The sequence below is a fragment of the Callithrix jacchus genome, chromosome 1, assembly GCF_049354715.1.
Source record: "Callithrix jacchus isolate 240 chromosome 1, calJac240_pri, whole genome shotgun sequence".
Taxonomy (NCBI): Eukaryota; Metazoa; Chordata; class Mammalia; order Primates; family Cebidae; genus Callithrix; species Callithrix jacchus.
The window spans coordinates 157,611,938-157,632,642 of NC_133502.1; the positions used below are offsets into that span (position 1 = coordinate 157,611,938).

General features: G+C 45.4%; 1 protein-coding gene across 9 annotated transcripts in view; it reads right to left on the minus strand.

The window, feature by feature from the left end:
• The window catches only part of EPB41L4B (erythrocyte membrane protein band 4.1 like 4B), a 159,478-nt gene that overhangs the window by 76,387 nt on the left and 62,386 nt on the right, over window positions 1-20,705 (minus strand). For 5 of the 9 annotated variants that reach the window (XR_013535843.1, XM_078374094.1, XM_078374087.1 and 2 more), the window contains exons 6-15: window positions 20,591-20,608; window positions 18,809-18,861; window positions 14,305-14,425; window positions 12,549-12,636; window positions 12,292-12,380; window positions 11,928-11,997; window positions 11,665-11,834; window positions 9,577-9,686; window positions 7,653-7,683; window positions 3,481-3,514 (exon numbers count right to left, since the gene is read on the minus strand). Coding sequence is in view for 8 of the 9 variants with exons in the window: in XM_078374094.1 (XP_078230220.1) it covers window positions 3,481-3,514; window positions 7,653-7,683; window positions 9,577-9,686; window positions 11,665-11,834; window positions 11,928-11,997; window positions 12,292-12,380; window positions 12,549-12,636; window positions 14,305-14,425; window positions 18,809-18,861; window positions 20,591-20,608 (784 nt within the window). In the remaining variant the exon portion in view is untranslated. The remainder of the gene's footprint in view (window positions 1-3,480; window positions 3,515-7,652; window positions 7,684-9,576; window positions 9,687-11,664; window positions 11,835-11,927; window positions 11,998-12,291; window positions 12,381-12,548; window positions 12,637-14,304; window positions 14,426-18,808; window positions 18,862-20,590; window positions 20,609-20,705) is intronic. The other 4 variants (XM_078374101.1, XM_035254233.3, XM_054258762.2 and 1 more) reach the window with 1 other exon arrangement.

The window sequence follows — 20,705 nt, forward strand, 5'->3', positions numbered from 1 at the left end:
AGTATTTTAGTGTTAACCCAGCTGGTTCTCAACTGGTACTCTCATGTACCTTGGAGGACAACAGGAAATGAATGTGTGCATGTCTGCTTCTCACAGGGACAGAGAAAAGGGAAGCTAATCATCCTGCAATTCCAGGGACAGTCCTAAACAATGAAGAACTCTCCCTCCCCAGATGCCAACAGAGTCCTTGTTGAGAACACAGTGATCCATCCTCTGCAGTTGGCTGACCTTGTGGTGCTCGAAATAAGATAAATGCTGGAACACTATCCTCCTGAATACCCTTCACAGTATTCAAATGCCGATCAGGCCACTTCTCAGGATGTTCTCTTCCCGGTCAATTTACTCCCAACCCTTGATAGAACAACACAAGACCTCTAAGACTGGCAAGGTCCAAAGGACCTGGGGTTGCCAATGATGTTGCGATAACAATGCCTAGATGAGTTTCAAGAGATCTGATTTCAACAAACAATCGCCTCGATGTTCACTCTAAGAAGAAAATGCACAGTGAGAACACACCCCAGGGCAATGAGGAGAGGGCACTGCAGCGCTGAGCTGCTTTGCTTTTCTAACATTTTTGTCTCTCCTTCAAACACTGATCACCTATCAACTACTTGTCCCCTACAATTTCAGTTACTCACACCTGAAAACCTCTTTACAAAAAAACAGTGAATAAGAAGATTCAAGAACCCTGGGCCAGGCACGGTGGTTCATGCCTGTAAACCCAGCACTTTTGGAGGCCGAGGTGGGCAGATCACTTGAGGTTGGGAGTTTGAGACCAGCCTCACCAACATGGTGAAACTCCATCTCTACTAAAAATGCAAAAATTAGCCGAGTGTAATGGCACACACATGCCTGTAACCCCAGCTACTTAGGAAGCTGAGGCCAGAGAATCATTTGAACCCGGGAGGCAGAGGTTGCAGTGAGCCGAGATCACACCACTGCACTCCAGCCTGGGTGACAGACAGTCTCCGTCTCAAAAACAAAAAAATAACCAAACAAAAAAGTAGATTCAAGAACCCAATGAAGGCAAGGAGAGGGGGAAGCCAGACTTTTCCCCAACCAAGTTCCAATACTTTTTACTTGTCATTTCCTAAAACTTGGAAGTAATTTCCAGATTCTGCACACTGGGAATATGATTTCATACATGAAAGTCAATTATCACAAAGTTCTTCCGTTATATAACTCGGAAACCTCACAAAGATAATATACATTGGGATTTCAGATCTCACCCTCACGTAAGGAATTAATGTGGTTACTATAAGTAACCAAAGACCAAGAAAGGGGATGATGAGAATAAGGCTCTCAAGTGAACCTGTTTATGGAATAGCGTCATTACTTCAGACTGGGGATGGAGCAGAGAAACCTGGGAGGGCAGTGTCCCTCGAATACCCACACCAGTTCAGGCCAAGAGAGTTGGCCCCGAGTTACAGGTCAGCAGACAAAGATGCCGCCTCTAAACACAAACAAATGACCACCTAGGAAGCGAGGTCCACAGCAGAGTCCCTGCCCAGCTGCTCATCAGAACCACCTTAGGAGATCTGAAGCTGGAGATCTTCACCTAGAAATCTGAAGTCTATAGGTGCCCAGATCCCACCCCTGGAGTTTCTGACTCAACCTCTCAGGGGTGCAAGGCTGAGGTGGGCGGATCACTTGAGGTCAGGAGTTCAGGACCAGCCTGGCCAACATGGTGAAACCCTGTCTCTACAAAAAATTAGCTGGGTGTGATGGTGGGCACCTGTAATCTCAGCTACTTGAGAGGCTGAGGCAAGAGAATCGCTTGAACCTGAAAGGCGGAGGCTGCAGTGAGCTGAGACTGTGCCACTGCACTCTAGCCTGGGCAGCAGAGCAAGACTTTGTCTCAATCAGTCAATCAATCTCTCAGGGATATGGACCAAGCACTAGTTATTTTTTTAAAGCTGGCCAGATGGCTTTAATATGCAGCAGGATGGAGAACCACTGGGTGCTGGGGGCTTCCAACTGAACAGATCAGAGAAGGCATCGTAGAGGAGGTGACTTCTGAGTTGGTCTTTAAACAACAACACAATTTTTTTTAATAAAACAAAATTTTAAAAAATAGAGATAGGATCTCACTATGTCGTCCAGGCTAGTCTTAAATTCCTGGGCTCAAGTGATCCTCTTGCCTTGGCTGTGATCCCAAAATGCTAGGATTACAGGAATGAGCCACTGCGCCCAACCCTGAGTTGGTCTTTGAAAGATACTTTAATATACTGATAGGAAGCAAAGAAAATCCAGGCAGACAAACATGGGGAAAGAACAGTGGGAAGAAATTATGGGGCAACAATTATGCAATTTCCTGTGAGCTGAACATATGGAGTATGATGGGAGTGGTGAGAAATAAACAGAGAAGTTGGAACCAGGTGGCATGAGGCTGTGAATGGCCAGAGAGAGCCACCCATGGTGGCTTAGGAAGAATGTACTTGCTCCAGGCCGAGCTGTAAACCACACCTTTCATGCTACCAGGCATGAGTGGGTTGGCAGGTGGCACGGGTCCTGGCTGGCAGTCCTGAGAAAGAGCAAGACACCAGCCATGGAAACGTACTGTGCTCCTTCTGCAGGGATAGGCCTAGCACAGGGATAGTGCTTCACACAGCAGGTTCTCGAAACCACTGATCTGTTCGTGTTCATGAGTTCACCACCACCAAAAAATGGGAGGGGCTGAGGCTAGTGTTCTTTTCAAAAAAGATGTAGAGGGTGAGGCTAGTGTGTGTTTGTGTTTTTTAAAGAGATGAGTTCTCATTGTGTCATCTGGGCTGAAGCGCAATGGTCTAGGATCATAGCTCACTGCAGTCTTGAATTCCTGGGCTCAAGTGATCCTCCCACCTTAGCCTCCCCAAATACCTGGCACTACAGATGTACACCACTGTGCCAGCTCAAGACTAGTTTTTTAAATCAGGGGTGTGAGAGGGGACCAATACACAAATAATTTGAGGGAACAATGGATTAAAAAAAAATAAAACATGTCTTTCTTGTAGGATTTCTCAGTACTTTCACACCTCAATGGGCACTGGAAAATCCAAGAAGGGGAATGAAAGATGTGACATTTCCCAGCTATCCTCGACCAAAACAACCTTTCCTGGAAGCCCATCTCAAGGGATTCATGTTCCCTAGGCCTAGAGCACACTTTGACAAAAAGCTGCCTCACTTGAATGCCAATAAGGGGCTGTGTGTGACCACCCAGAAACCTAAACATATGTCCCTGACACTTGCCAGTTGACAAGGTTAAGAAAAACAGGCAGTTCAGATGGCCAAGAAGTGGCAGGGCTCAGAAGGAAAGGGCTCTCCTCTTACCATTTTCTCAAAACACAAATATTGTTATTACTTCCTCAAAATCTGTTTATCAATATGATTACTGCTCATTGTGGAAAATTTAGAAACTTTAAGAAAACCTGTTTTTGTTGTTTTTATTTTACTTTAAAAATTTTCTTTCTTTAAAGAAAACCTTTAAAAGCAATATCGTACCTGGTAATTATGGACTTCTGGATTTGTTTTAGAGCTAAAAAAAGAAAAAGAAAAATAGGTTATAAAGTGGCATTATTATGGATTTATTTAACAATCATGAACTATTCCCATGAGCTACATACCCTGCTAGGAGCTCCCACATAACTACTACTTTTTGGTTATTGTTGTTTATTTATTTATTATTTATTTTTTGAGACGGAGTTTCGCTCTTGTTACCCAGACTGGAGTGCAATGGCGCAATCTTGGCTCACTGCAACCTCTGCCTCCTGGGTTCAGGCAATTCTCCTGCCTCAGCCTCCTGAGTAGCTGGGAGTACAGGCACGCGCCACCATGCCCAGCTAATTTTTTTTTGTATTTTTAGTAGAGACGGGGTTTCACCATGTTGACCAGGATGGTCTCGATCTCTTGACCTCGTGATCCACCAGCCTCGGCCTCCCAAAGTGCTGGGATTACAGGCTTGAGCCACCACGCCCAGCCCAGTTATTGTTGTTTAAATGAACATATAACAAGGAAAACCACAGACAGCAACTTTCACTCATCCCTTTAGCGCTCACAAACAGAAACAGCAGGAAATATTCCAGAATGCAGCCTCGATGTCATATTTTGGTGGCAAGAAGGAGATCCTATCTCCGTTGGGCAAACCAAGTAATTTTACTCCCATTTCAGGCCTGCCCTGGCATTGCTGGGAGACCCCATAGCACCCGCACCAGAAGCTCCTCCAGTCATGGGCGAGCTTCTTCCCACCACAGCGGGAGGCACCAGTCCCTCCTGAGCAGCTCCCACTGGAGACTGTGGTGGGAGCCACACGTGGGTTCCCTGCTATGAAAAACACCACCAATCACCTGGCCACCACTTTGAAATGCTCTCTCCAGACAAGACTCTGTACTGGGAACTTTACATCTGTTATTATTTAATCCACATGACAAGGCTACGAGGTCAACAAAAGTGACCACCTCGTTTTACAGATAAAGGAACAGTTGCCTAACAGAATTGGGAAACCTGCTCAGGGTCACCTGGCTAGAATTGACATGTCAGGGCTAGAATTGACATGTGCAGAATCCTAAAGCCTGTCTTCTTTCTGCTAAACCAACTTGACTCTTGGAGGGACTGAGAAAAGGCTCAGGACTCCTCAGGCATGATTCTATTTCTTCTATTTTTTAATTTTTTTGAGACGGAGTCTTCCTCTGTTGCCCAGGCTGGAGTGCAACGGCATGATCTCTGCTCACCACAACTTCCGCCTCCTGGGTTCAAGCCATTCTCCTGCCTCAGCCTCCAGAGTAGCTGGGATTATAGGTGGGCGCCACCATGCCCGGCTAATTTTTTGTATTTTTAGTAGAGATGGGGTTTCACCATGTTGGCCAGGCTGGTCTTGAACCCCTGACCTCGTGATCCACCCACCTCGGCCTCCCTAAGTGCTGGGATTATAGGCATTAGCCACTGCGCCCAGCGACATGATCTTATTTCGATTCTTTAAGAGATGGGGTCTCACTATGTTGCTCAGGCTGGTCCTGAACTCCTGGGCTCAAGAAATCCTCCAGCCTCAGCCTTCCAAAGTGCTGGGATTATAGGCATGAGCTACTGTGCTTGGCTGATGGGATCTTAAAAAAAAGAAAAAATATATATGTATATATGGACAGAGCAGGCAATCATTATTGCCAGAGGGTGTGCTTGAAATCAAGTGTTATTGCTTCTCCAACACTGAGAGGCAAACAGATCACTGTTACGAGTCTTGCTTGGGGTCTAAATGGCTCTGTGTTCCAGTTTCCAGGGAGGACCAGTACACAGAGCTAGGCTTTGGGTCAGCTCACTTCCGGCTGGATTTTATCAGGTAAGTTAAGTGTTCTACGAGGTGCTATTTTTCTAGTAGTACCTCTGGAGCCCAGAGCACAGTTTCATCCACGGCTCCCATAGCAATCCTACTCACCCTGGGATCCCACAGGCTGTGAAAAGCAATCAAACAGCTGCGAACAGCAGTTATTAGTTCATTTGTTCCTAAAGGGTATATTTACCAGGGCTTTTTTTTTTTGGCAGAATTTTTTGTTTGTTTGTTTGCTTTGGTTCTCAATATATAATCTCCACTAGATGCTAAGAGGAAAATGTAATTTTATTAGGGAGAAACAGACAAGCTAAACAATCACCACCTGAGAGTGCAAAGGAAAGAAATTGGGGCTGGAACTTACAAGCCTCAGAGAATTAAAAGCAAGACACCCCGACAGGCTAAGAAAGGTGCAGATGCCATCTGGCATACCATCTTCCAGAGGGATCCCAGAAATGGGGTGAATCTAGAGACCTACAACTAACCCATTGAGAATACTGCAAACTCCTCCCACCCTCCAGGGCAGGGTTCAGTAGGACCCCTCGGCCCCTTCATCAGATGCTGAGAACAAAACCCAGAGACAAAAGGAAGAACGACACCAAAAGTCGAGTTTGGAATCAGAGCTGCGAGGTTGAGTTTCCAGCTGTGTGATATGAGGGACCGGCTGCGTTCTCTAGAACCCTGGGTTCTTTGTAGGTGCCCTGGAGCTACAGGGTAGGGGGAGTAGCAGGGAAGGCAGATGAGCAGGCAGGAACTGGTCCCAGCACCCCCCCACCCCCCCACCCCCGGCTTCATCCAGAGGACCTCCACATTTGTCTGTTCTGTATGTTGGGCTTTGACATCAGGTTTCTTTTCTTTTTTTTTAAAGACAGGGTTTCACCATGTTGGTCAGGCTGGTCTTGAACTCCCGACCTCAGGTGATCCGCCCGCCTTGGCCTCCAAAATGCTTGGGTTACAGATGTGAGCCACCTTGCTGGCCCTCTGACATCAGGTTTCTTCTAGAGGGTGAAGATCAGAGGGTAAGACAGTTTGGCAAAAAACTGATATAGCCCAACCCCATCATTTGCAAAAAAAAAAAAAAAAAAAAAGAAAACGGAGGCTCAGAGATGAGAAGGCCTAAGTCTCCAGAGCTGGGTTAGAACACAGCTGGTACCTGGAGGGAGGGCTCCTGATGCTTCAGCCAGGGCTCTCCTCACTAACCGGGGTGTCTGAAACCCTCTTCACCTTGTGCCATGTTCTGCCAGCTGTCTTGACTGACAGTGCATGACACAGTCAAGCTGTGCCCATCTCAAAGGCCACCCTCTCAGCTGCCTTGAGACCTGTGCCTGGGATGACTGAGAGGCTAACCAGGCTGAGCTACCTACCTGCGTCTGGAGGTCAGAGCAAAGGTCCAAACAACACAAGTTTGTGGTTCCTTCACACGACAGCTTGTCTACTTAACAAGCCAAAACTCACATAAGACAGGCAGTTGCTTCAGAGGGAGCAAGAGAGGTATATGCCAGGCAGACTCACCAGGGCAGCTTTAAAAACAAGCTATCGGGTCCCACCCGGAGAGACTGCTTCAATGAACCTGGGTGTGGCTGGGGTGGATGTTTCAGATAATTATGGCTCATCAGATTATTCTACCATACAGGCAAGACCCTGGACACCTGTGCCAGGGAAGAGGCCTGTAGAAACCACACCCCTTGGGCCAAATCTGGCCCGCTGATATTTATGAGTAAAGTTTTATTGGAATGCAGCCACATTCACGCATTCACATATCATCCACAGCGGCTCTCTAGCTACAACAGCAGAGCTGAGTAGCTGTGAAAGAGACAGCAGAGCCTGCAAAGTCTCAAATATGGACTAGCTGGCCCTTTACAGAAAACGTCTGCTGAATCCCGTGCAGCCAATTTTCACTCTTGTGATGAGTTCCTTTTCCTGCAGGGATTTCAGTAAAGGTGTTTAACCTCTTCTACGATGTAAAACGTGCACGTCACTGAGCAAATCTAGCATCTGCTCTTGTCCTTTTGCTCCCGAGGGCCACCTTCCTCTCCCAGCACTGCCTGCCTCGCCATTGACACAGCGTGCTGTGCACATGCCTCTACCTTCCTCACCCCCTGTTATCGTAAACAAAGCACACAGCTACTCAAACAAAGCAGCTGTGTCTTCCAAAAAAACAAACCGCCCTGGAACATTCTACTGTGTACTTATGGAAAGCCATGAGAATGGAACAGCCAGATAGCAGAAAAAGGTGGAAAAAAAAATACCAGGTGACACACTTTCTGATCTGACTGTAGTAAGGAAAAAGTCAACACTGCAAGTAAATACAATCCTGAGAGAGGAGAGCTGTGCTCTAGAGCTCAGGGACACTCACCAGAGCTGGGCTGCTATCACCGGGTTGCTTGCTGTAAAGGAAAAACAAGAAAGCTATGACATCTTAGAGAACTTTAGAGCTGTCACTTTCAGTGACAGATGATGACCATGACAGACTTCTGCCATCACAGAGCCGTTCCAACCCCAACCCAGGCAGAACTGCTCGGTGGCTACTTCTCCTTTCCCAAGGGAGAGTAAACTATTCCTCCCTCTGATTCACTCAGCAACCATCCACCAAGCAGGTTCCCAGGGTTGGGTGCTCTGGGAGGCAGGGGCAAAGAGACACAGTCTCTGCTCTCAAGGAGTTCCCGGTCTAGAGACAGAGAAAGGCAGATAGAGAGAAGCGAGTGAAAGGAAAAACAGCACATAGTGATAAGCATGGGTCTGGACTGAGGGACCTTGGGGCAGCCGGGAGGGTCTGTGTGGACAGAGCCCCGGGGATGAGGCAGAGCTCATCTGTCTATGCTCCATTTTATTTTTAAAAGGATATATATGGCAGGGAAAATCATTAAAAGCTTCACAAAGAAGATGCTAGAACCCTGGCTGGAAAAAAGTCAGTGAAATAAAGGAGAGAAAAGAAAACAGGGACTGGGAAGAGAATCACAGACCCTGGAGTCCAGATCTCTAAAGCCATCTGGTGGGGTCAGGCGGCAGGACGTCCACTCCCCTCTGTGACGGTTCCCCCAGGGGTCCTTCCCTTTACGCTGCACACACCTGAAGGGCCCAGCGTACTGCTATCTTGAGACAGCTCTTTCGATCTTTGGAATTCTTCCTTAGTCTGGGCTATTTCTGGACAACTCTGACCCAGGGGACTACACACACCAGCATAATCCTCCTGACGGAACAGAGAGCGTTCTGGCCCTTTCTCCTGGGCACTGTGGCCACCTTTCATCGACCCATCACCCTTCTCTGGATACGCTCCTGTCCCCCAGCCTCTCTGGAAGGGCAGGACTATTTCCTGTGCTGTGGGCATTTTCCTCCATGAAAGCAGCTGGGAGTGACTAAGAATTTCAGGTAGTCATGCTACTGCGCCATTGGTTCATAAAGGAACATAAAGATACAGATTCTAGAAGGAAACAAGTAAAGGTAGAAGGTCCCATGGAGGCTCACCAAGTCCTGAGCCAAGAAAAACACATGGAGTGGCCACAAGGAAATATATACAGCAGGGGCAGGAGGCTGGGAGCGCAGAGGCTCTACTATAAAAGAGCAAACGCTGAGGGCTAACTGGGCACCCTGAGTTGGGGAGCCATCTAGTGCAGAGAAAGAAGAGCTCCAAGGTGGGATCTGGAGCGGGGACCCAACAGAAGTGAGCCCAGCGTGGTCATTCACTGACTGAGTTGTATCGTGTGTGTTCCAGGCCTCAGACAGGTGTGAGGCCCCAGCTGTAACCGACAGACAAGGTCCAGGGAGTTTGGAAAGGGGAAGGGGGCAGGCATTCCAAGGCCTGGCTAAATTAAAGGGTGAGGAAACTCTGGACTGGCTGTGGGACCTGAGTCAGGTATCTAAAAGTTCTTCCTCCACTTGTACGTGATCAGAACTCCAGTTAGCATGGGGCTGAAATACGTGCTTAAAATTGCAAGATGGTGGAGATACAGTACCTTCTATGGGCCGGAAAGGTGTTTCCCTATGATATTCCTGAGGTCCCAGGGCTTGAACCCAGGTCTAAAAGAAGCAAAGAGGTATATGGAAAGAAATATGGAGAAAGTGGGGAAACAAATGAGCACATCCAGGGGGAACATTAATGACAGAGAGATGGCGGAAGTGGCCAGCGCCCATTAAAAGAACACCACTGGGATTTTTTCCCAAAAGCTCGAGAATGGAGAACTGTAGGGACTTTCTTTAGAAGCTGCTAGACCAGGCTCCTTGAGGGCTTAAATGACTAATGCATAATGTAAAATTGCAAGGCAGAATGAAAAACACACAACCTTTGAACGTTGAATGCCTCCGGGATGGATAACGTTTACTAGGCTTCCTCTCAAATGTGCTGGTTCTTCGTAACCTGGAGCCATGTGTAGCTTGATATTCTGTCCGCCCACTGGGAAGTAAATATTTTCTTGTGTGTTATCAATATCAGAATCTCAGTACATTACATGTATTTGAAAGTGCACTTTTATTTCCAAGAGGTCCAATGTACATTTCAACTTAGCTTGAACTCACTTGGGTAAAGACACACAAAGTTTAGCCTTCCATTTGGAAATAAAATCTCCTTTGCTAAGTCCAGGCTGTAGTACAGGGGCAGATATTTCCACCCAAGGACAAAACCTGCAGCCGCTTGGCTGCACAAATGAAGCAGGTTTGAAACATCTCATTCAGAGAACACTGATTTTCACATAAAATAACCTTTCATGGAACACACTGCATGGACATTTAACTCATTTTTTAAAAGACTGTTATCAATACCCACTCAACTAGGCCTTGGCTTTCTTTGCTATGCCAAGGCAAACATGACTTATTTCACTAAGGCTTTTTGGGTTTCAACCAATGTGACCCCCAGCTGCAGATTCCAGGAGGTTGCTGGTTTCATCTGGTCTACCCCTCGGCTGCTTCATTCCAGTGCTCTGAGTCTTATTTATCAGATGGAAGGAGCCATTTGTCACCTGCTCTGCATGCCTCTAAGGGGCAACCTCTTCTCTAAACTCCCTTCCTTCTTACACTTCTGGATGAACAGAAAGGAACATGGTCAGGGACTAAGCCTGGGGCAGTTTCCTTCCAGGAGAGAAAAGCCTGCCTTGGCAACTGCCCTGACTGTCCTTCCCGCCTCGCTCCACCCCGAGGAGACACCAGCATCCTGTGGAGTGTCTCCCATAACCCCTGCATCCTCCACAGGACCCTGGGATTGGATTTTTCTCAAAAAGAGCTTGGTCTTCTTCCCTGCCCCCAACACCTTGGAGCATTTAAAACATAATAATTCTTTGAACAGAAGTTCATAGCCATTTCCTTGCACAGTAGATAAATTTGAAATGAGCAAATCTTTTGGCATTTAAATAGAGTTCAGGGATGTGCCATGTGTGGGCAGAGGTTATGAAACCATGTGAAGTTTTAGATCTCGTAAATGCGATTCTCAAATGTAAATGGGCCTCAAAGAACCCTGGGAGTGCATTTTCAATGCATACTCCCAGGCCTTACAACTTACACACACACACACACACACACACACACACACACACACACTCATAGATTCTGACTGCAGAGGTCTCAGATGAGGTTGCTGTCCTCATTTTTAACAAACACCAAGAATACACTTTTGTGAAACGCAAGAAAAATGGTCTTAGGATGATAAGCAAAAATATATTAGAATAAGCTATGAATGTTTTCAGGTTCTTTTCAGATTCAAATATCTACTCTTCCTACTCTGGGTTACGTGCACACACACTGACATCTGCTCTCATTCTTAATCATCCCAAATTTCTGGACATGGGCATGAGAAAGGCAATACAGTAGCAGTTAGACATTTAACAGCCAGAGTGCACAGGGCTCAATCTCAGCTCTATCACTTACCAGCTGTGTGTGAGTTTAAGCATAATGCCTCTGGCCCTGGTTTCCTTCTCCGTAAAATGGGGATAATCAATCTACCTGATTAAGGGTACGTGAAGAATTCTGGCACAGTGCTGGCCAACAGAACTTTCCACGGTGATCCTGTGTCTATACTTTCTAATACGGCAGCCACTAGCCACATGTGGCTTGTTGACCACTTGAAATATGACCAGCAAGAATGAAGAATTACATTGTAAAATTACATTCATTAACTTAGATTGCCACATGTGGCTAGTGGCTGCCGTACTGGACAGCTCAGCTCTGGCTAAATGTCAGCTACTAACAATTTTGTTATTACTTCCATTTTATCAATGAGGATATGGGGGTCAAAAGAGCTTCAGTGACTCACCTTAAGTAGGGACAGGACATACAACCTAAGTTTCTAGACTCAAATCTGTTACTCCATTCACACCCAAAAAAGAAATCACAGGTGCCCTCTGTCAAAAGACATGATCCATGTTGCAGAAATGGTTCCCTACCTGAATCTGAAGCGAGAGCCCAGCCTGATAAAGTCGGATCTATTGGATTTGCTGTTTCCCGGCGTCCGCAGTCGGAAGAATGCGTGGTGTTCAACTGCACACTTCCAGAGGTGTTTGCAGGTCCTGGCACTGTCTAACCGGAACACAAACGTGTGCTCTTGCTCACGTCCCTTAAAGAGGAAGTACAAGGGCCTCGAGTGGGCGTTTGTAACACAGATGCAGGATTTTCACAGCAAGGGGGAAGAAACGGGAGCCAGGCCTACCTGATCATCATCCTCGACAACCACGAGTGTCAATTTGCTCTTTTTAAAATCCATTTTGGTAATTTTAGGCCTAGTCAGAGAGAGAGCATTTTAAAAGCACAATCTGCAGTAAAACTATCTGCACATCAAATAGCAGTTTCCTTTCTACTTTTAAAGCTTAGATTGACTAAAAAAAAAAAAATCATTCATTCAAGTGTGATTATCCAGAAGTTTCAGTGCAACGGCCTCAGACCCACAACAGCAGCACTGTGTGCTCTGAGAATGAATCTGGGTGTTGCAGATACCCCTCAATAATCAGCCATCACATAGAATTCCACCACAAAATAGGAAAAGACATTTTTAATATTAGACAAAACTAAATTACCAAAAGAATAAGCCTATTTTGTTAGCTCCTTCAAAGATTAATATGCCTGTCGGGGTCAGTCCAAGAGAATATTCACAGCCATCTCTTCCCTACAAACAAACGAAGTGACAATCGGTAGAGGGTTCTAACAGGTCGTCACACAGCAGAATGCAAAATGCAAAAACAGTTTCCTTACCACAAGTTATTTTGTTTGCATAATGTTCATACAGTTTTCAGTAACAGCAAAACCAAATGACTTAAACGCACACAGTTCTTACCCTGACAACGTGCATGTCTACCCCATACATTTCCAGCCACTTCGCTTTATTCAGATAGGAGAGTTCCGCCTGGGCAGGGCTCTTTCCCCTTAGAAAAACCAACGGAAATACTTGTAAACTGTGACTCGTACGCCCACAGGATTCTGAAGGGCATGGCCTTACTATGGAATGTTAAGCAGCAATTAAATCAATGAGGGACACCAAATTATTAATAATACAGAAAGATCCCCAAGAACATACTAATTGACTAGAAAGACCACAGAACAGGCCGGGCACAGTGGCTCACACCTGTAATCCCAGCACTTTGGGAGGCCAAGGCGGGTGAATCACCTGAAGTCAGGAGTTCGAGACTAGCCTGACCAACACAGTGAAACCCCATCACTACTAAAAATATAAAATAGCCAAGCATGGTGGCGCATGCCTGTAATCCCAGCTACTTGGGAGGCTGAGGCAGGAGAATCGCTTAAACCTGGGAAGCAAAGGTTGCAGGGAGCTGGGATTGTGCCATTGCACTCCAGCCCGGTCAACAAGAGCGAAATTCCATCTCAAAAAAAAAAAGACCACATAACAGTGCTTATAATATGATCACTTAAGGAAACAAAACAATGTTGTTTTGTGTAGATACATATACGTAAATGCAAAAGGAAAAAACTACAAACTGCCAGTGATGGCTTCCTGGAGGGAGGACAGTGGGTGTGTGAGTGTGTGAGTGGTGTGGGGTGTGCCATACCCTCAGACATTTAAATTGTTTCAGTTACGCAATGAGAATGGACTAATGCCACCTTCCATTAAAATAGTCATAGGAGTTTTTCAGAATGATTGAGGGATAAGAGAAAGCCGTGACCTGGAAGAGGCAGTGTTTGGGGAAGATGGGATGGGAGGGAGAAAAGGCTAACTAGGAAACCCGTGAGAGAGAGGTGGATGGTCCAGGTGTGAAAGCGGTGCCTGCAGGGGGAATGGAGGGAAAAAACCAAAAGCGATAGATGACACGGCTGGATTTAGGTATGGTGATCACATTTCCTGAAATGTAACATTGCACAACACATGGTCTGAAATGTGTATGTATGTTCCTATTCAACAGGGTGTATTTCTAAAATGCTTGTTTCGGAAGGTTTAGGCCCTGAAGTCCCAAAGACAAAGGTATGCCAGAGTGTCTGGGGTGCCCTGGGGTGTCACTAGGATAGTGGTGGCTCCCCTGGCTGCAATAAACAAATCAGAAACAGGCTCTGTTTGCAGAGAGAAAAGGAGTGTGGTTTGGTTCTTGTTGCACATCTCTTAAAAGACAGCCAGCCAGGTGCGGTGGCTCCTGCCTGTAGTCCCAACACTTTGGGAGGCTGACGTGGGAGAATCACCTGAGCTCAGGAGTTTGAGACCAGCCTGGGCAATATGGTGAAACCTCATCTCTACAAAAAATAGAAAAATGAGCCAGGCATGGCTCATTATAGGCATACATCTATAATCCCGTCTGCTTGGGAGGCTGAGGCAGGATTGCTTGAGCATGGGGAGGTTGAGGATACAGTGAGCCAAGACAGTACCACTGCACTCTGGCCAAGGCAATGGAGTGAGGCTCTTTCAAAAACAAAAACAAAAATGACAATGTGTGGGCCTCTGGAAAAACAGGACTGACACAGGAGAGAAGAGTTGGAGTGCAGTTTTATAGCCACCAACAAGCAATTCTACTGGTAAAGGAGTCTGACCAACACTTACTTATGACACAATAGATCTATCAGAATGCTATACAGTTGCATCAAGGTACCTGCACTCTTTCCATCTCTGGAAGATATCAAATTCCATCGCTTCTGTCTGATTTGGAATGAACCGAAACTCAGACACAAGCTCCGGTGTGTGCTCTGGAAGCTCGCACTCCCCAAGCTCCGCTGCAAGTTTCACACAAGGGAGGAAAACAGGAGACATTGAATGCTTTCGGTTATTGCTGCAACCAGGTCCAAAGGCATTTTGCATGATTATAAATCACAGGTCCCCCCTAATGTATAACTCTTTCCTTTCAGGAAGACTTAACTCTCACTTGGGTAGTCATATGTACACTCAAAATCCCCAAGAAGCATGCTAATGTCCTCCCTATCGGGTAATACAGCATCATCTTAGTTATTACTGTCTTTTTCTCCACCGTTGTTCCACCCAGGGAGGCCCCAATTACATTTTCCCCACAAAGTGGTAGAACCCTGAATTTGCAATAAAAGGCAAAATTTGCAGGGAACGAGGATCTGCCCAGAAACATCCATGTAACAAGGCTCTCGTTAAGGGGAGGTCAGAGCAGCACTTCAGGGTCTGCAGTGCTGGAGAGGATAGATCAAGAATTCGACACATGCAGCATCCAGGGGGAAGCAGAGAGGGAAGGAGGGAGGGAGCGGGAGAGAGGGAGGGAGGCGGGGAGGAGGAGCTGGAGGGCTGCAGGAGCAACTGCGGAAAGTCAGGCAGAACCTGGGAGGGAGACAGCTGTGCAGAAAGGAGGGAGGAGCAGCCACACGAGTGATCCCAGCAAGAAGCCCAAATTGTGCTGCAATCTGTGCTGCCCTTGCCAAGTCCCCCAACAGGACACAGGGCCCCAGGATACAGGTGGCCCCCTCCTCCAGGGCATGATGAGGAAATCCACTCTCCCCACCACTGCTGGACTTAAACAGGCCCAAATGATGTCTGGTATACCCAGACAGAGGTACCATGCCTTCCAAGAGTCTGCTGGTAAAACCTGACACTTCACTCAGCTCCCATCTCTGCAGCCAGGCCCCAGCTCTAGGAGACTGTGGAGGGTGGTGGAAACAACTCAGACACAAGAAGGCCTGGATCCCAACTCATCATGATCTATCTGTGTGACCACAGGCAAGTCACTGAACATCTCTGGGTCTCTGATGCCTGATTTGTAAAATGGGAATTGTTACAAGAATTAAATAAGAGCACAGGCATGCAACAGAGGAGTGGCCTATTCGTTCTCCCTTCTTTTCTTTTTACCTGGTTTAATTTTCAAATCTACCACAAATTTAGTTCCCAAAAGAGCACAACCTCCCTGCAGGACCACTGTATCACAACTCAGGAGGCACCAAGGACAACCACAGCAAGACATGTCTTCAAGGCTCAAGCACAGGAGGAAACACAACCCTTCATTTTACTCAAACCCACAGAGATGCTCTAGTGATCCTCGGAGTCCGAGGCGGGCTGGCTCAGCTGTGGCTGAAGTGGGAAGCAGGCCATAGCATTTACTCATGGAATGGGGTTGGGGAGACGGGGCACAGAGGGACAATAGAACAAGAGCCTCCCCTTATGTCTAAGTCTTCAGTCTTTTTCTTTTCTTTTTTTGAGAAAGGGTCTTACTCAGTTGCCTAGGCTGGAGTGCAGTGGTGTGATCATAGCTCTCTGCAACCTCGAACCTCAACCTCCCCTGGCTCAGGTGATCCTCCCAGCTCAGTCTGTAACTGGGATTACAGGTATATTCTACCATACCTGGCTAATTTTTGTATTTTTTTGCAGAGACGGGGTTTAGCCATGTTTTCCAAGCTGGTCTCAAACCCCTGGGCCCAAGCGATCCGCCCACCTCAGCCTCCCAAAGTGCTTGGATTACAGGCATGAGCCACCATGCCCGGCCAACAACTGTATCTTAAAACCACACTGACGTGGCCAGACACAGTAGCTCACGCCTGTAATCCTAGCACTTTGGGAGGACGAGGCAAGCGGACTGCCTGAGCTCAGGAGTTCGAGACCAGCCTGGGCAAAATGGTGAAACCCCATCTCTACTAGAATACAAAAAATCAGCCAGGCGTGGTGGCATGCGCCTGTAGCCCCAGCTACTCCAGAGGCTGAGGCAGGAGAATTCTAACAACCCAGGAGGTGGAGGTTGCAGTGAGCCGAGATCACACCACTGCACTCCAGCTTGGGCAACAGAGTGAGACGCCATCTCAAAAAAAAAAAAAAAAAAAAATCATACTGACGTCATGATTTCAGCTTGAATGAATAATTTCTCCAAGAAAGGCTCACAGACAGCTAACCTTATTCGTGTCTGCTCGGCTCTGGGGCAATGTTCTGGTTCTACAGTACTGTGTTAAGTGTGGTGAGGGCTCCACTACAATGAGGTGAGATGGTAATGCATGTACCTCATCCTCTGATCTTTCAGGACAATGTACGAGCTTGCAATATTATGCCAATGGCTTTAGGAGGAAAACTTTCTAGTGGATTAATGGCCTCGGGTCTGAAATAGATGCTTCTGTCTCATTAACTACACCCTGACATCTAGTGCTGGGCTGTCAGCCTGGTGATATGACCTCTGGCAGCTCAGGAACTCTAGTGTAGAGGAAAGCCACTTGTCAAGTGGGTGAGTAGCCAGAGTGGAGAGGCCCCTGCCATGTTCTCCAAGCCATGCACGTCACAGCACTTGCCATAAAGACCGTCACATCAGAAAAATACATATGAAGCACTGAGCATTGCATTTGGCACAGATGGCTCTAGATGACATTACAATCAACTCTACCACCAGTTTAAAGGCTCCGCCTTTTTAACAGGGGTGGGATGAAGGGGTCTCTCCAACCTCATTCATTCAATTCACTCTGCACTTACCAAGCATCTACTATATACCAAGTCGCCATTAGATAATAAGAATTAAGAATCTGGGTGTGGTGGCTCATGCCTGCAATCCCAGTGCTTTGGGAGGCTGAGGTGGGAGGATCACTTGAGGTCAGGAGTTCAAAACAAGAGGAATTAAAAGGTGACTGGGGAATAGAAGTTTCGGGTAATGGTAGCATCCTACAGTCATTAAAAACCATCTTATGAGTGTAAACATGACAAAATACTAAAATATATTCTAAAAATACAAAGTAAAAAAAATCATATAAAAATGTGCAGATGACTGATTAAAGTCACATTTTCAAAAGTCCACTCAAAACTCATAGATAGAAATTATGGTTGTCTGTGGGTGGTAGGACAGTGGGTTCCTTCCTTCCTTCAACTTGTCTGATTGTTGGGTTGTTGTCTTGATATTCTATAATAAGCATATACTAATTTATAATTTGAAAAATCCTCTCAGTTCCACCTTTTAAAAACTGGCCAAATACAAATCAATCCTCATTATGGTATTCATAAATAATAACTAATTATGAATGAATATATCATAATCCATAATCCAATAGAAGCAGATGAACATGCTGGTAAATGAGTGCACAACATATGTCTATCTGATGTACTAATGAAATCCCGGATGTGCAGTTACACGTTAGTATTCTCTTAATTAGTGCTAGAGACTTTAGCAAGTGTTTCTTATGTGTTTGGAACTACAAACTACCATGGTATATCACAGATAAACGGCCAACGCTGGCAATCATGCAGGTACACCTCTTACCATCCAGTTCCCACCCACATGCAAAAATACCCTTTCCATCCTGTCACCCCTGATATTAATGCTTCTAGCCTGACCTCTCTGAGCGAGCCACAATCAGGTACTCAAGAACCCGCTGGAGCTTCTAGAACCTCTTAGCCAAGGGGTCCAATGCAGACCATTTCCTCCACCGGAGCCCACCTCTTCTAATCTCTACCCATCCCCAGAAACAGCCTGAGAATCATCTCAAACTCCTCCCTCAACACCTACGCCTAATCACCAAGTCCTTCTCCTTGTACTGCCAATGCTATTTCTTGGTGTGTGTGCAGGTGTGTACGTGTGTGCGGGTGTGTGTGTGTGTGCACGTGCATGCAAACCCCTGCCCTAGTCAGTTTCCTTTCCCCTCTATTACATCAGCACCTCCTCACTGTACTCACAGCCCCAGTCTCGGACCTGCTCCAATCCCTTCTCCCCATACAGCCAACGTGGCCTTTCTAAAGTGCACATCTAGCCAGTCCTGTCCCCTCTTAAGAGCTTTCAAGGGCGTCACCGTTGACTGCATGAAATTCTCTCTTTACATGAGGCCTGAGGTCATCCACCTGTCTAAATTCTTGAACTTCACTCTGTGGTGCCACTCAACTGCTGCTAACCTCTCTACACTTTTGTGCCATGGTTCCTGGATTCATGGTCTTCTCCTCATCCCCACAATGGGCATTTCCTGTCCAATCCTACTTTACGTCTCTGTTCCTGAAGGAACTGCACTGCACTCCTTGCTACTTCTTGCCTTCCTCACTGGACTGCAAGCTACTTGGGGACAGAGACCACATCATAATCATTTATATCCCCAAAGCTAAGCACTGGGCCTGGTATAGAGTGGACACTCATTTGTTGAAATAAAAAGCAGTAACATTAAAAAGCTAATTACTACTAAAGATTAATGTACCTTGTAGACAGAGAGCAGCTAACTCCACAGCTGTTTCATAAGGGCATTTCAATCTTGAAAAAAATAAAATGAAATTAATTCTAAGTAGGAACTTAAGTACTCATAACCACACAAAATATCATTAAAATCACTTTTCGAAAGATAGCAATATTTAGGTAATGACTTGGATTCTTAGTCGTTTATATTTTTGCTGTCTACATTAAAGAATGCAACAAGCTGACTTGCACTACAAATTTCCCAAAGTCAATTCTCATCACGGGGCAAAAGAACCCCCTAGGTGTAGTTTCTATCAATCGTGTACAATTTTACTGAATTTGGCAAGAATGGAAGTTTGGAAAATGGAAAAGTATTCCCTTTGCCTTATTATTTTTAAACATATTTTAAATTTATTTTATCTTGATAGAGTACATGCATCTTTTAAAGCTGCCTTCAAATCAAATATTTCTTGAAACAAGGTCACAGTGTTAAAGATAAACACACAGACACCATATGGAATACTGCCAGGACGGCAGGATACACTCAGCATTCTAAGTCTACCTCAGGCATAGCCATAGAAGGGTACTATGCAAATTTAGTGATCTCATTCATACGTAATATTTCAAATTTGGTTAGAAAAATAATAATGACATACATTGGTATAGCCCTTCACAGTTTTCAAAGCCTTTTCATTTATATTATCCAATTTGGTCAATGCATCAAGTTCATAAACCTTTAGGATGGGTGTCTATCCCCCCAGACCCATCTCCCATTTTATAGATGAAGAACTCAGTGTTAAGGGGTCTTGTCCAAGGTCATCCAGCTGGAAAGGAGCAATGCCAGGACTAGAACACCATTCTGCTTTGAAGTACAAAGCAGGCTAAACTACATGTAAACTACAAAGTACTGTACCAATGCTAGGTGTTGCCATTAATATTTTTCCACACGGAGGACAATTTCTAGAGTTACACGGCCTTTAATATGAGGAGCACAGTATGGAGAGGGGGACAGAGAAAGAGAGAGAGAGAGGAAGGATAAAAAAAAGTACACACACTCATAATACACACACCAACCAAAGATCTGTATTGCATGGCTGAATAAGGCAAATGTATACACTGTACAATCTACATGTTCTAGTGGTCTATGGAGTACATTTATTTCACTGAGGTTTTTATAGCACATATTCTATAGAGAGTTTGCAAATTCGGAAATTACATTTTAAAATTTCCTTCAGATTATATTCAGAATCAGAATGTATGCTTGTCAATGTCAGGGGTTACTTTTCAGACTCAGTACAGCCTTAGTTTTTCATGTAATAGAAAATATTCAATACATATGTTGAAAAATGACACAGTTATAAAAGCTATGACTATTGAAACCCCCCATCTTTACGGTAAATTAATACTGCTTGTGAAGTCAACCACTTCAGTGCTCAAGGATCATTGTGTGCAGCCAGAGGCCTAGTATTTAAAAACCATTTTGAAGAGAAGAAAAGGAAGTGAGATGAGATGTCTAAAACTTTCTATTGGAATCAGAACAGAACCTCTTTCCATTACTTATATGCAGATGGTGATGAATGACACTTTTTGACTGTCCAAATACTTGTAAGTGTATACATACTAATAACGTATCTTGCTTGCAAATACGACAAAAGCCATTATGAATGGGACAGTGATGTGATCAGGGAGAGAGTTATTCCCAAATACACATCACTTAAGATATTAAATGGTCTTGGAAATGCTTCAAGCCATATAGTAATCATTTAAAATAGGATGATAATGACAGCGATACAAGTATTAGACTCACTTTACAATGCCTGGTGCACTTTTTTTGAATTTTGAAAAGGGAACAAGGGTAAAAGAGTTAAAACAGTGAATTATTTTGAAATACACTATGATCTATCCTGGGTTAAGAGTTAGAA